The 15,177-nt window shown below is 60.2% G+C and overlaps 1 protein-coding gene across 2 annotated transcripts; it reads right to left on the bottom strand.

The window, feature by feature from the left end:
- Window positions 1-1,446: 1,446 nt before the first annotated feature.
- On the bottom strand, window positions 1,447-14,355 carry NCF1 (neutrophil cytosolic factor 1). 2 transcript variants are annotated; one of them, XM_032327353.1, is made up of 11 exons: window positions 14,219-14,355; window positions 10,558-10,638; window positions 8,448-8,523; window positions 8,146-8,311; window positions 7,129-7,181; window positions 5,774-5,887; window positions 5,328-5,435; window positions 4,425-4,542; window positions 3,420-3,527; window positions 2,775-2,920; window positions 1,447-2,561 (listed from the first exon to the last, which is right to left on the bottom strand). In XM_032327353.1, exons 1-11 carry the CDS (start codon window positions 14,288-14,290, stop codon window positions 2,440-2,442), a joined length of 1,164 nt encoding a protein of 387 aa, XP_032183244.1. In that variant the 5' UTR covers window positions 14,291-14,355; the 3' UTR covers window positions 1,447-2,439. The 2 variants fall into 2 exon arrangements, with proteins under 2 accessions (XP_032183244.1, XP_032183243.1); XM_032327352.1 differs by having other exon boundaries at window positions 5,765-5,887; window positions 14,219-14,354.
- Between the last annotated feature and the right edge of the window lie 822 nt (window positions 14,356-15,177).

Here is a 15,177-nt window from a genome sequence, read left to right as displayed (position 1 = left end):
TGACCCACTTAGGAAGCCACGGACCAAACACTTGGATAAAAATGAAGGGACGCTGCAGGAGAGAGAGAGAGACCAACCTCCAGGCCATTTCCCACGCAAGGGACCCACCCCCAGCTGAAGCCCCAGTGCCTGTCCTCGGACCCAGGGAAAATGACGCCCCCCCGGCCGTTCCTGTCCTTGGCGGGTGGATTGCAGGTACAGCTGGGTCTGGCTAGCTCAGAGGCTCCCTTTCTGGGGGGAGGAATGGGCTGGTTTACAGCGGGGTCAGGGGAGGCCGCCCCCCGCCCCCGTGTACCTGGGTACCGGTGTACCTGGGCTGATGTCTACACTGAGTATGAAAGGGACCCTGTGGACCCTGCAGGGAAAAGTCAGCCCCTTCCGTGACAAACCGGAAGCTAGGGCCCAGAGTGATTCAGTGACCGGCCAAGGTAACATGGCAGAAATGTGGTCAGGATTCAGACTAGGGCTGTGGGACGCCTAAGTCCATGTTATTTCATGACAGGTGGCTGTCCTGTGTGGCATTATGGTGGTTAGCCCCAGAGGGGACAGCAGGGGACAGCCCAGGCTGCCTTCTGTGTTGGCACCGCAGTGGCCCAGGACCGTCACTTCGGCGACTGAGCCACGCCTGGGGGAACTGACTGAATGAGCAGGTGGTTTTCTGGGGTCGTGGATTGATGGGGCGTCTCCAAATGAGAGCCCTTAGGAGCGGGGTGCTCGGGCCCAGCCCAGGAGCCAGGGGCTGGATTTGGTGGTCCCCATCAGTTCCTAGGGGCAGAGAGTGCACAGCATCCCCCCAAGGCCCTGTCTTCCCATCCCAGGGCGGCCAGAGGACACTGGTCCCTCCTCCAACACTGGCCTGGGGTGGGGGTGGGGGGTTGGAGCTCTGGAAGCCGGGACCCTGTCACCTCCCTCCTCTGAGCGCCCATCGGCCACAGCACCCGCCGCTAGGCCTGAGCCACAGACCAGGAGCTCTGCGGGGTCAGGAGAGCATAATGGGTCCTGTAGGGCTTTGGAAGCAGAAAGAAAAGCCTCCCTCCGTCTCCGGGCTTTGCCACCCACGTGCCATATTACCCTGAAAACCCGCTTACATTTTCTGAGGCTTGGTTTCCACCACCATAACCCTGACAGGATTGTTCTCAGAACCAGAAACAAGAAAAAGAGCGAGCCCCGCGTTGTGCCTGGCCCCTGGAAAATTCTCCGCACACACACACCAGCTGCTGCTGTAACTCAGGCCCCTGCAGGCGTGCCTGCCCGGCGCTCTCCCTAGGTTCCGCTGGGGGACGGCAGAGGCCCCCCTGCCCTCAGGCCCCTGCACCCCCCGGAGCCCCCTCCTCAGCAGGCAGCAGTGGGGCCAGCACAAGGCCACCTCCAGGGGACCAGGAATGCAGGAAACCATGAGAAAAACATTTGATCAGGAACTCAGCTTGGAAAAAATCAAAATACAAATTAGGAAAATCAGTATTTTTATCTCACACAGTTTGTTTTTTTAATCATACTTGGGACTGAACAAGCAAAGGGGTTGGGATGGTCGGTGGTTCATTCTCCCACAGCTTCGCATGCTAGCGCGGGAGGGGCTGCACTTTTCCAGCACACCGAGTGTGCAAAAAGCAGACGAAGGGCCCCGGGACGTTCTCAAGGCCTGGGTCCCCTTATCTCAAAGGGACCAGCCTTGCCCATTGTCCTGAGCCACCTCCTCTATGGGAGGGGCGCCCCTCCCCACTGCCTTCCTCTTAAGCTGCTGCTTTTGCAAGATTTGCAGCCCAGGTTGCACCCTGGTGTCTTCGCATTTTGCAGAAAATCCACCAGCAAAGACTTTGAGGCCATGGGCTGGCAGCAGGGCTGGTGGGGCCGGCGAGGGACGGTGCATCAGTGAGTGACTGCTTTCTGGTACAGCCTCCTAACTGGGCAGTGAATAACCATCTCCCTATACCTAGATGATAATTCTTCTTTGTCACCGAACCAAGGGGCACACAGGGTGTGCTGCGGCACCCTTCCTCAGAACTCTTCTGCAGTGGGACCAGAGTTTTAGCAGGCAGCTTCTGTCCAAACAGGCAGCGCGGGGGCGTGCGGGGGGACCGGGGGTTCCTATTGCACTTGGCCCCGTGCAAACTTAGTCTGGGCCAAGGCCAGGGCAGTGTGCCAACGGACCTCGACCTCGGCTCCTGCAACTTCCCCCAACCTCCCGCCGCAGCAGACCGCACAGTCCACAGTCCCGATTCTATAAATAACCCCAAGGGCACGCCCCAGCCCGGTCCGCCCGGCTGCTCTGCAGGAGCTCTGCCCACTCCCTGCAGCATTAACTGAGAGCGCGGAACAGTTAGCCGGGCGGGGCCGGGCTGCCCGAGGCATCCAGACTTCTGGGTCTGTACAGGTGTATACAGGGAGGGGGCGGGGCAGGGCGGAGAAGCCAGGACACCACCTCGGGGAAGCCGCCCGGCCTCAGACCGGCGACGCCAGCTTCCGCTTGGTGCTCTCGCTGCAGCGGTGCAGGATGAGGTCTGCGCTGGGACGCGGGGGCACTGCGGGCTGTGGCTTTGCGCGCTCGCTCTCCTGCTGCTCCCCTGCGGCGGAAAGCGCCGGGGCCTGATGAGAGGCCCCGCCCCACCCTCCAGGCCCCACCCCTGACCCCGCCTCCCCGGGCAGCCCCACCTCCAGACCACTCAGGACTCTCACGCCGCGCCCGTGGCCCCGCCCCATCCTCTAGGCCCCGCCCCAAGAAGGCCCGCCCTGTCCCCAGGCCCCGCCCCCCACCCCAGGGGGCAGGCGGCGCTCACGGTGGGGGCTGGCTGCGCTCCGCGGTCCCGGCCGCCCCGGGCGGCGACGCTGCTGCAGGTAGCGGACACTGTTGCGCCGGTAGGTGTCCTGGCTGAGGCGCTTCCGCGACCGCTGGTGGATGCTGTGCGCGTTGCGGATGGACGACCTGGGTGCAGCGGGACGGGGGCGTTGCAGGCCGGGCCGCCCTCGCTGCGCCCGCGTCCCAGCCTGCAGGGACTCGCATGACCCGCCCTGGGGTCCAACGACTGGCCCCGGGCTGTGGGGAGCGGGGCGGGGACCCCACACGACGCGGCGGGGCTGGAGGTCCATTTCCCACGCCCCTCGCCCGCCTTCAGCCCGGCCCCTCCCAGGAAGCCCTCTGGACTGCCGCCGCCCTGGGGGGCCAGCCCGCGGCACGAGGCATCGAGGTCAGCCCGGGGCATCGAGGTCTTCCCCTGCACCCCCACACCCCTGCGTTCCCACCGCCCCCGTGCCGGCCCCACGGTGGGGGAGGGCACGTCCACCCTCGATCCTGCGAGGCCGCTGACTCCCCCGCTGGCTGGAGTGCCCCCCTCTGCCGCAAGGCCAATCCAGGGCCTGCACCCACAGAGGGGACGCGTGGCACCCCCTCCTCACCCCCATCCAGTCCCGGGACCCGCGCTCACCGCCGGGGAGGTGCCCCTCGGCTCTTGATCTGCCGCTGGGCCTGGGCTACGTCCTGCCCGGACTTCTGTAGGTACATGGATGGGAAGTAGCCTGTGATGTCGTCTTTCCTGCAACAGAGGCAGCCCTCGAAGCCCCCGCAGTCACGGGGGGAGCAGGGGCTCAGGGGTCCCTGTAAACAACTGGGGTTAAGGCAGCTGGAGGCTGCAGACACCCTGAAGCCTGGCCAACACCAGACCCTGTCCCGCCAGGCCTCAGTTTCTTTATCTGTGCCAGACAGGCCCCTCAGCCATGATGTTGGTAGTACGGGGAAGTTAGCAGGTCCAACTTGATCCCCAGGGACATGTGTTTGCAGTCAAACATCTGCCACCCTGTATTTGTTAGTTTTTTCTTTCAAAGCCACGGCTTCCTGTGTCTAAGAACTTTTGTCTGTCCCCAGGTCACCAAGTTCCCCTATGCTTTCTTCCAAAAGCTTTTTAATTTGGGGTTTTGTGCTTGGTCGTTAAGAGATATCCGCCTGCCTCCGAGCCCCCAGGCCGGGGTCAGGCTGATGGTGGGTGCTGTGGCCACAAGCTCCGAGCCGAGCCGGGGACAGGCCCTAGGACTCCAGGCTCTGAAAGGGTGTCCAAGGACCTGGGGAGGCCCGGTGGGTCTGAGAAGAGCCCCCAGGAGGAATGACCAGACAAGAATCAGTGACAACCAAAGATTTCAAAGCAAAAAGCTTCTCAAGTAAAATAATGAACACAACAATGAATCGTGTTGTAGAAAGAACAACAGATGGCGAGGTGACCCCAAGTCACAAAGGACAAGGACACCGAACCCTGAGAGCCGGGTTGGGCGGGATAATCACTGATCTGCTACCAAAATGGAAACTGAGTCCAGAGAGAGGCGGTGGCTTACCCGGAGTCCCACTCGCCAGTAAGCATGGAGCCCAAACAGACCAGCCCCTGGGCCAGGGCTGACCCTCGGGGTGGGCACGGCGGGGGTGAGTAGGGACGCTCTCCTACCTGATGACCCACCAACCGTCCAGGAGCTTATGAATGACCTCGATGGTTTCTCCCTCCTGCAGAGACACTTCGTCCTCCATCTCGGCGGTATAAGCTTTGATGGTGACATAGGGCTCACCTGGTTGGCCGCGGGGGCAGAGGCACGGTGTGAGGGTCGGCCCAGCACCTGCCTGCCTCCCCTCCTCTGCTCTCTGGGTCCCGAGGCTTCCTCCAGCAAGAGCCCAGGACCGCCCTCTCCCCGGGGCCTGGCTGGTCTCCCTCTGCAGGCTCCTGCCCCCCACTCGTGGGTCACCTGCACTTCTGCCCTCTGCCCGTGACAACCCCCACCATCCACACATCCACATCAAGGACCAGGCACCTCAATAGGCCCCGTGGCCGGGCAGGCAGTGCGGGGGGGAGCGCCCGTCCACGGGGGACCTGAGCCCCTTGACCCGGCATCCGTGCCTTTACCGGGTTTTCCACAGGTGCCATAAATCCGCATTCGGTTGTGAAATCTCTCCATTTTAAAATACGGGTTCATCTAACTTATCTCTACCTCCCCATAGGCCCCATCCAGCTGGGGGCGCTGTCGGTTCTCCCCTTGCTGTCAGCGAGGATGCCCCCGCCTCCAGGCAGTACTCCTTCCTGAACCGCAGCGCTGCTCATCCGCCAGCTTCCCGCTGCACCCGGCCAGAGCCGGACCCACCCCTACTCTACCTCCTGGCTCTCTGTCCTGACCAAGGGCACCAGCTCCTACCTGGGCCTCTCGAGCCAGACTCTGGGGTCTCCACCGTGACCTACTGTCCACCCCACAATCCTAGCCAACCCCAAAGTGGACATGATTGTTTCCGGTTTCTGAAGAGCCCGGAGCCCCTCTGGTCCTCTGCCCCTCACATCCTTACGGCCGTGGAGGGCAGGCCACACCTTCGTAGTTGGGCTCTGGGTCCTCTGACTCATCAGGACTGTCCAGGGGTTCCAAATAGGATGCTGGGACCCAACCTCGCTTTGTCTTCATTTGGCAGAACCACCAGCCTGCGGGAGGGGGGAGGCCAGAATTTGGGGGGGGGGGCGCGTGGCACCTCCCTCAGCCCCCAGGGTGGTAAGGACAGCAGGACACACACACACAGACATGCAACACTCAGATTCAGACCAGAGTCTGCTTCCCACTGAGCACGCCCAGAAGCTGGTCTGGCCACTTGGACCTAACCGCCCCCCCAGGGATGCACAGATGCCTAAATCCTCCCCCCGGGAGGCTGAGGAGGCGCCCTTGGCGTGGGGAGGACAGTCGGGGCCCCCCCGAAGGAGCCACGAGCCCGTCAGTGGGGAAGGTCCCAGCACGGCGGGGCGACGGGGCGACGGACCACTCTCACTCTTCTCCACGACATCCACCACGTCCCCCGTGGCCAGAGCCATCTGGGAGCCCGAAGTCTTCTCGAAGTCAGCGATGGCCCGGTACGTCTGCAGGATGATGGGGCCCGTGATGTCTGGACAGAAGGAGAGCAGGGTGAGCAGACAGGGGCGGATGGGTTGCCTCCTCCAGGCAGTCCCCTGCACGGGCCACTAGAACCAGGCACGCAGGAATTGGACCCCCCCTGCCAACTGGAAAGCGGCCGACACCAGCCGGTCTTGGCAGCCCCGCATTGACCGAGCGCCTGCTGTGTTCCTGACGCTAGTCACACACCCGACACACGCTCTTTCTCACTCGAGTTAGTGAGCAGCCCCCCGGGGCCCTAATGTGCACGCCGATCGCCCCGGGATCTTGCTGGAAGGCGGGTTCTGATGCCATAGGTCTGCGGCAGGACCTGAGAGTCTGCATTTCTAACCTGCACCCCGGGTCTTGCTCCTGCGCTATGTCATGGACTGAAATACGTCTCTTCCTCCCTCCCTAAAATTCACATGTTGAAGCCCTGAGCCCCAGGACCTTGGAATCTGTATCTGGAATTAGAGCCTTTAAGGAAGAGATAGGGATGGGGCCCTGACCCCGTAGGACTGGTGTCCTACACCCCGATCTCAGACTCCCAGCCTCCAGAACGGTGAGAAAATTCATTCCTGTCCTTGAAGACCCTCCCACCCACCTCCCCCACGTCTGTGGCGCTGCACCCCGTGTAGACTAAGACCCTGCTGGGCCCCCACGCAAACCCTGAATGGCCCATGGACCCCATCCAGGCATCCCACTGACTGGTCGGAATCCTGCTCCCCATTTCGTGGCTGCCATGACCTGAGTCCCCAGTTAAATCAAGCCTCCACGTGTCTAGCTGCGAAATGGGGCTCATAGCACTTTGACCCCCACTTCCTATTGTTACAGAAATGATTACAATGTGTTAATATGTGCGAGACATTTAAAATAGGGCCTGGGGCAGAGTGAGTCCTTAATCAACGTCAGGTTGTATTAGTAACAAGTATCGGCCATACAGATCGGACACCATGAGCCCTGACAGCCGCCTGCACCCCCGGACCTGGTCATTCATTCAGCCACGACATCGCGGGCTGTTGGGAGCCAGGGTCGGGCTGGGCTCTGCAGCCACAGACGGGAGCTCCAAAAGCTTCACTTGATGACCAGCGACCCCCAAAGACCCCCAGCCTTTAGCGCAAGCCACCGAGACACACCCCCCCCCGCCACCCCAGCCCATTTCCCTGCAGAGCCTGTTTTCAGGATCCTATATCATATGCCAGTCCCCCCCACCCCCCGTGGGGTGACCTACAGGTGGCCGTCCCCGCCACTCACCCGAAACGCTGTTGTTGTCTTTCGGCACCAGGTAGGTTTCTGGTTTCTTTGTCCTGCAGGAAAGAAGAGTCTGGGTGAGGTGTGCGGCTTCCCACAGGGGAGCAGACGCTCCAGGCGGACCCACAGAAGAAGTGCCCAAGCGGAAAAGGCATGTAGGGGCTCTGGGGGCTGCTGCGGAGGGAAGGAAGCCACGGGATGGGCAAGGAGAGGCCCCCCACCCCCGCCTTCTGCAGACCCAAAGGAGGAGGCAACAGCTGAACGCAGGTGAGGCACCCTGGTCCGGGAAAGGCTCTTGTCACCTCGGGGGGCAGCTCCCTTCTTCCGGGGCCTCAGGGCAGCGGCCAACGGGCGACGGGCATCTCCGCCACGCAGGGCCCTGGGCGCTGCGCTGCGCTGCCCTGGGTCGGGGGTTTGTTCAGTGGAGTGTGTGTTCCCCGGGCCTCCCCCCCCCCCCCCCCCCCCGTACTCAGCGAGCCGAGAGGGACCGAGAGAGGGACCTTCCCCAGCAGGACGGCACATGGGACCTCCCTCGGCTTCTCCGGTGCTTTCCACCAACAGTGGCCACCAGCCCTCCCCGCGCCCCCTCCCCAGGAGCGCTTCACCCCTTGTAAATGCTCTCTCCGACCCCCCTTCCTCCCTCTGGCCCTTCCCACCCCGCTACTGATGGGGAAACTGCTTTCAGAAGGCAAGCTGAGGCTGCCGACCTAGGATGGCGGACCCCCAGCCCAGAGAGCTCCCCCACCCCGGACCCAGCACCGGGAGGCTCAGCGGGCTCCAGGGGGAGACTCGGCAGGGATGCTGGGGGCGGGGGGCGGGGGGCGTACGGTTTCCAGGTCACACAGGCCAGAGTGGAAACCCTTCCTCCTTCTCTTTTGGGCTGTGTGACTTTGGGCGAGTCGCCTGCCCTCTCTGAACTCGACTTAGCTGTCCTAGCAGAGGTCCCGCACCCCTCCCCAGGCAGAGCTCCCCACCGCCCCTCCCTCTTCCACTTCAGGGCCGGAACGAGGGGCCACTCACTGGCTGTCCGTGGGGAGCTTGAGGTCATCGGGGCGCACCTTGAAGAAGTCGAGGAGTTGGGGGCAGCGGGAGATCTTGACCGGCAGGCTCATGAGGGCGTTGCAGTACTCGGTGAGGGTGCCCTGGCGGCTCTCGGCGGCCCGCTGCCCATCGAACCACCGTGGGGCTGGAGGGGCCCAGGAGGGACAGTAGAGGCCCCGTGAGCACACGCCCAGGTCGAGTCCCCGCGGGGGCGGGAGGAGGGGGGCGCGGCTGGGGTGCGGCAGGCCAGGGCGGCCGGGCCGGGGGACCCTGCTCCTCACCTGGCAGGTGAGGGATGATCCTGTTCTGTGGGTTGATGTCCCCCGCCTCGATAGGAAACATTTCCTTTAACAGTTTCTGGACACGAAAGAAGAGGTGAAGGCACCGACTCGGAATCGACTCCCCACCTGGCTTGGGCTGGGCGCTCCGGCTGCCATCCTGGGTCCGCTCTTTCTGGCCTACCTTCCGCTCACGCCACCAGCAGATCCTTCTGGTTCTACTCCTGAGATCTGTCCAGAATCTGACCCTCGTCGCGACCCACGCAGCCGCCACCTTGATCTGAGCTTCCACCGAGCCCGGACCTATGCCCCCTTCCGTCTTTGTCTCCAATCCAGCTCCCTCGGCACACTTAAACTGGATCCCGTCTCCCCTCTGCCCAGAGCCCTCCCCGACTCTCAGCTCACTCAGACTGGAAGCCAGAGGCTTCACGCTCGTCTGCAAGGCCCCGCCAACCTGTCCCCGCCCGCCTCACTTACCTCCCTGGCCACTACCCACCCTTCCCTGTTCCCTCTGCCCCAGGCATCTCTGAATATTGCAGGCCCACTGCTGCCCCAGGGCCTTTGCACTTGAGCTTCCCATTCTACCCCCAGCCCCCACTTGTCCGTAGCGCTTTCTCTTTCTCTTGTCCTTCTTCAAGTCTTCGCTCAGATGTCACCCCCTCAGTGAAACCTTCTCCCTGGCGGTTTCCCCTCTTAGCTCAGTCCTCCCATCCCCCACTAAGTCCGGACGACTGTCTAACATACTGTGTGAATTCCTTGCGTTCTGTCTGTTAACCTGACTCCTCCGCTAGGACTGACGGTCCACAAGGAGGGCAAGGACTTGTATCTTTTTTATGCCTTTGTCACCTTCAGAGCATCTCCTGCTCACCAAGTAGGACGCGCGGGCACTCAGTGGGTGCTCGGTAAATAGTTGTTGAATGAATGAACGAGTCCACCAGTCAGTAAAAAGGGCTAATCCTACACTGGAACAACCCAGAACAGTTTAAAGAGGAGAGACGGCGTCACATACACATCAGTACGGACCGGTCTCAAAAACACGACCTAGTAATAGGAAAAAGGCAGAGAAGGAAACAGCCACGATGCTGACGGCTTCTGGAAAGCCTGCGGAAAACGCACGCTTAACACGACTCTGTCTTGTTCTTGGACTTGTGTGTGTCTGTGTGTCCATCCAGGTCTGGAGCTGGGACAAGGGCAGGGGATATACGGTGCTTTCCACTTCTTTTGTAATGTTTTATTTTCTTGATCTTAAAAAAGGCTTGTGGGTCGGGGTACCTGGGTGGCTCACTGGGTTAAAGCCTCTGCCTTCGGCTCAGGTCATGATCCCAGGGTCCTGGGATCGAGCCCCGCATCAAGCTCCCTGCTCAGTGGGGAGCCTGCTTCTCCCTCTGCCTGTCACTCCCCCTGCTTGTGCTCACTCTCTCCCTCTCTTTCTCCCTCTCTCTCTGTCAAATACATAAATGAAATCTTTTTTAAAAATGCTAAGTTTATGTTCTGTGTATTTTATCCCATTAAAACATACTTTAAGGAAATCTTGCCACTTGGGACGACGTGGATGGAACTAGAGGGTATTATGCTAATGAAGCAAAACAAGCCCATCAGAGAAAGACAATTTTCCTAGGATTTCACTCGTCTGTGGAATTTAAGAAACAGGACGGAGGACTCATAGGGGAAGGGAGGGAAAGATAGAAAGGAAATCAGGGAGGGGACACACCATAAGAGACTCTCAACTCTAGGACACACTGAGGGTGTCTGGAGCAGGGGTCGGGGGGCCGGGGCAACCGGCGAGCGACCCTGAGGAGGGCACGGGATGCGACCAGCACAGGGTGTTATTCGCAACGGCTGAACCGCCGGCCTCTACCTCTGAAACTAATTATACGGTATATGTCAACTAATTGAGTTTACGTTAAAAAAAATAAAAACGAAAACGTGCTCTAAGGGAAATGCTCTAAGTTAAGGAATAATGCCCCTCGCTGTGGGTGGGGGGTGCTCTGTGTTCCTCCCTTCCTGGCCAGCACCGGGGCCACCCTCCCCCTGGAAGGGCAGAGCTGGGACTGGGTGCGACGTCCCCTCCCCGATGTACACACGCGCACGCGCACGCGCGCAGGGCACTCACGTGTAACTCGTAAATCTCCGTGAACTTCCGGTAGACCACCTTCTCAGACAGGTCCTGCCACTTCACCAGGAACATGTACACCTGGGTGGGGGGCGGGGGGGACCCGTTCAGCTTCCTGGGGGAAGCCCATGGGACTTGGGGGCAGGGGTGGGGTGGAGAGCAGGGTGACTCTCGGGTGACCCGGGTGACTGAGAGGGCACCGGCTTCAGGGACCCCAGAGCTCCTGCTCTCCAGCTTGAGGACCCGGGGCGAGATGTTCGGCTCCTCCCAAATGAACTCAAATTCCTCATCTGTAAGTTGGAGACACAGGGGCTCCTGGGGTTAGCGGGAAAGTGACGGGCGGTGAGACAGAAGAGCCTGGGCTCAGACCGTTCGAGAACTCGGGGAGAGACTGTTTTTGTTTTTGTTTTTTAAAGATTTTATTTATTTATTTGACAGACAGAGATCACAAGTAGGCAGAGAGGCAGGCAGAGAGAGAGGAGGAAGCAGGCTCCCCGCTGAGCAGAAAGCCATATGCGGGGCTTGATCCCAGAACCCTGATATCATGACCTGAGCCGAAGGCAGAGGCTTTAACCCACAGAGCCACCCAGGCGCCCCATGTGTGGTCCCAGAAGAGACAATCTACCCAGACAGAAGGTAGATTAGTGGTTGCGGGGGCTGGGCTGGGAATGGAGGTTCCTAACGGGGCTGGGGTTTCTTTGGGGTGTGACGAAAATCTAATACTGACTCCGTGAGGGGCACCTGGGTGGCACAATCGGTGAAGCTTCCGACTCTTGGGTGGGGCTCAGGTCGTGATCTCGGGGTTGTGCGATCGAAGCCCACGTTGGGCTCCCTGCTCAGCTCCAAGTCTGCTTGGGATTCTCTCTCCCTGTCCCTCTGCCCCTCCTGCTCATGCTCTCTATCAAATAAATACATCAACTTAATAAATATATTTAAGGGGCACCTGGGTGGCTCAGTGGGTTAAAGCCTCTGCCTTCGGCTCAGGTCATGATCCCAGGGTCCTGGGTTCGAGCCCCGCATCGGGCTCTCTGCTCCGTGGAGAGCCTGCTTCCCTCTCTCTCTCTCTGCCTGCCTCTCTGCCTACTTGTGATCTCTGCCAAAAGAATAAATAAAATCTTTAAAAATATATATATTAAAATATATATATATATATATATATATATTGAATAATGGCACAACTTTGTGACTATTAAAAACCACTGAGCTGTACAATTTATCTAGGTGAATTTTAGCTCAATGAAGACATTATTAGAAAAAAAGGAAAGGAAACTTGGTGAGGAGAAACCAAAATAGAACTGGGAGAGTTCTACTGAGCCACAAAAAGGAACAAATCACTGACAGGTGCACCCACACGGTAGGTCCCGGAAGCATCCCGCTAAGTGAAGGGACACAAAAGACCACCCACGTGGCAGGTAGGGTTCCCCTTGCACGACATTCTGGAACAAGCGCCACGCACGCAAGGTGGACAGCGATCAGAACGGTGGTAGCGTCCGGGGGCTGGTGGAGGAGTAGGTGGGGAGTGAGAGAAACCGGGGGCTGATGGCGGCAATCTCTACCTTGACGAGGGTCTGGATTACGGTGGGACATCCTGCAAAAGTATCCCTACGATGGGTGGATTTCATTTTACATAAATTTTACATCAAAAGAGAAAAAAATAACAAAAACAAACAAAAAACAGACTCGGGGGGGCCGGGCTGGCGGAGTGAGTGAAGGATGCCTCTCCTGATCTCAGGGTCATGAGTTCGAGCCCCGCGTTGGGTGTAGAGATGACACAGGGAAATAAAAGTTAAAACAAACAAACAAAGGGGCGCCTGGGTGGCTCAGTGGGTTGAGCCGCTGCCTTCGGCTCAGGTCATGATCTCGGGGTCCTGGGATCGAGCCCCGCATCGGGCTCTCTGCTCAGCGGGGAGCCTGCTTCCTCCTCTCTCTCTCTCTGCCTGCCTCTCTGCCTACTTGTGATCTCTCTCTGTCAAATAAATAAATAAAATCTTTAAAAAATTTTTTAATAAAAAAACCAAAACCAACCAAACAAACAAGGAGTGACGCAGATGAAGGGCGTCTGGAGAGTGGGGACGGGGGCTGAAATGCAGCAGGTGGTCCTGGGCTGGATCCCAGACTCTGGCACACTCTTACTACAGGAGAAGCAGGGGAACCGGTGGAAGCCGAGGGAAGTCGGCGGGTCGGGGGGACCGTGTTTCATCCGCACCAACTTGCTGATGTTGACACATCTGCATGGCGGTGACGGAAGAGGATGCTTCCGATTTTAAGAAACACACAGTCGAGGGGCGCCCGGCTGGCGGGTGCAGTTGGGCAAGCATCGACTCTCGGTGTCTGCTCAAGTCATGATCTTGGGGTGGCGAGGCTGAACCCCGCGTTCAACGGGGAGTCGGCTTGAGTTCTCTCTCCCTCTGCCCTTCCAGCCCCCCCACTCAAATAAATCGATTTTTTAAAAAGTACGCCTTTATTTAGGTTTACTCTGGAATGATTCGTGGAGAGAAAGGGGTGGGGGGGAAAGAGAGGGAGAGGGAGCACAGGTGTGGGAGGTGGGGGGACACGGGAGCTATCTGCACTTCAGGGGCAAACTCTCTGCAAGTTTGAAGTTATTTCGGGGCGCCTGGGTGGCTCAGTGGGTTGAGCGTCTGCCTTTGGCTCAGGTCAGGATCCCCCTGGGATCGAGCCCCGCATCAGGCTCTCTGCTCAGCGGGGAGCCTGCTTCTCCCTCTCCCACTCCCCCTGCATGTGTTCCCTCTCTCGCTGTGTCTCTCTGTCAAATAAATAGATAAAATCTTTAAAAAATATATTTCAGGGCGCCTGGGTGGCTCAGTGGGTAAAGCCTCTGCCTTCAGCTCAGGTCATGATCTCAGAGTCCTGGGATCGAGCCCTGCATCGGGCTCTCTGTTCAGCAGGGAGCCTGCTTCCTCCTCTCTCTCTCTGCCTGCCTCTCTGCCTACTTGTGATCTCTGTCTGTCAAATAAATAAATAAAATCTTTAAAAAAAAATAAAAAATATATTTCAAAATTTAAAGTGAAGAAAGAGAAGAAAGGTCTTAGGCAGGATACTACAGGTGCCCTACAAATATTTTACAACGAGAAAGCCGAGTTCCTCCCTGGCCTTCCTCCGGGCTTGGGGCCCCCGGGTGGGGTGGGGTGGGGTGGACATGTCTGGGCAGATGCATCCCAGTCTCCCAGGACCACGGATGAGGGGAAGGGACACTTCGGGCCCTTTGGTGGTGTCACCTCCTGGAGGGGATCCCACGTCAGTGTAACTGACCCCAGGGCCAGCGGGGGGAGACAGAGGGCTGCCGGCGGGGATGGTCAGGGAGGGCTGCCCGGAGGAGCGCGCCCCGCAGTGGCGCTCTGCGCTGCCCGGACGCGAACCGGGAGCCTTCGGGGCCTCCCGGCTGGGGCGCGGCAGCACCGAGTGAGGTCGGCTGGCGGGGGCGGGGGTGGGGGCGCAAGGCCGCGCGTCCTCGAGGGCCCCGGGGTGCCGGGCGCGCGCGTTTCAGGGGCGCACATGCAGGCGCACAACGACGGGCCGGGGCCCGGGAGCGCGCGGGGACAGCGCCGTGTGGCACCTGCGCTTCCGCGACGCCCCCCCCCCGCCAGGCCCCCCCCCCCCCGGTCCCCGCAGGGCCCCCCGCAGGGCGCCGCGGGCTACTCACGTAGTGCTGGCTGGGGACGAAGCGCTTCTCGAAGCCCAGAAGGGCGATGTGGCGGATGAAGGTGTCCCCCATGGCTGGGCTGCGGGGCCTCCCCTCGGCGGGGCGCTCCCCGGCTGGGCCTTAAATGCGGGAGAAAGAGGAAGTCGCTCTGGCCTCGCCAGGGCTGGGGGCGGGAGGGGGCAGGGAGGGGGCAGGGAGGGCGCCGCTTCTTCTTTCGGTTTCTGGGATTCCTCGGACGCAGACGGCGCGGACGTGGGCGGCCTCAGGCAGCCCGGTGGGTGCGAGCGCTTGCGGGGCGCTCCCCGCCGTCTGCGCGCCCCGAGCCCCGCGGTCTGGGGACGCCCATCCCTCCCTTGCGGGCCGCCTGGACCTTGTCCCTAACTCCCTCCCTCCTGGCCTTCAGGTTTCTGCTCAGATGCCACCTCCTCCGAGAAGCCTTTCTGGGTAACTTCGTGCAAAGGAGCAAAACTTCATGCTTCCCCCGCCCCGTCCCCCCACCTTTCCTGTTTCGATTCAGAGCACTTACTACACTGACACACTGCCCGTTTCCATTTTTTTGTCTCCTTACCAGAATATGAGCCCCATGAGAGCAAGGGCTTGGCCTGTTGGGACAGGGCTCTGGCCCCAAGCCCTAGCCTGGCACCTGGCTTGCAGAGGGCCCTCCAGTCCCCGCCATGGGAGCGTGTACGAGCCAGTGAACGCCAGGTGCATCTCTGCAGGGGTGCGTGACTGAGAGCCAGGAGCGGAGAGGACAGGCTTTGAGTGAGAACTGCGTTCAAATCCTGAGCAAGTGGACCCTCGGTCCTGACTCAGTTTCCTCCTGAGTGAGACGGGACCACAGGCTCTACTGAGAGGGGATGTCGGGCCAGGAGGCTCAGAGGTTACAGAGCGGGTCCGGGGTCACAGGGCAGGTGGCCTCCAACCCAGGCTGCAGGCTCAGGTTGGCGGGGCCAGTTGGT

The sequence above is a fragment of the Mustela erminea genome, chromosome 20 (assembly GCF_009829155.1).
Source record: "Mustela erminea isolate mMusErm1 chromosome 20, mMusErm1.Pri, whole genome shotgun sequence".
Lineage (NCBI taxonomy): Eukaryota > Metazoa > Chordata > Mammalia > Carnivora > Mustelidae > Mustela > Mustela erminea.
Note: the sequence above shows the minus strand (reverse complement) of the source record. Positions and strands in the feature narration are given on the sequence as shown.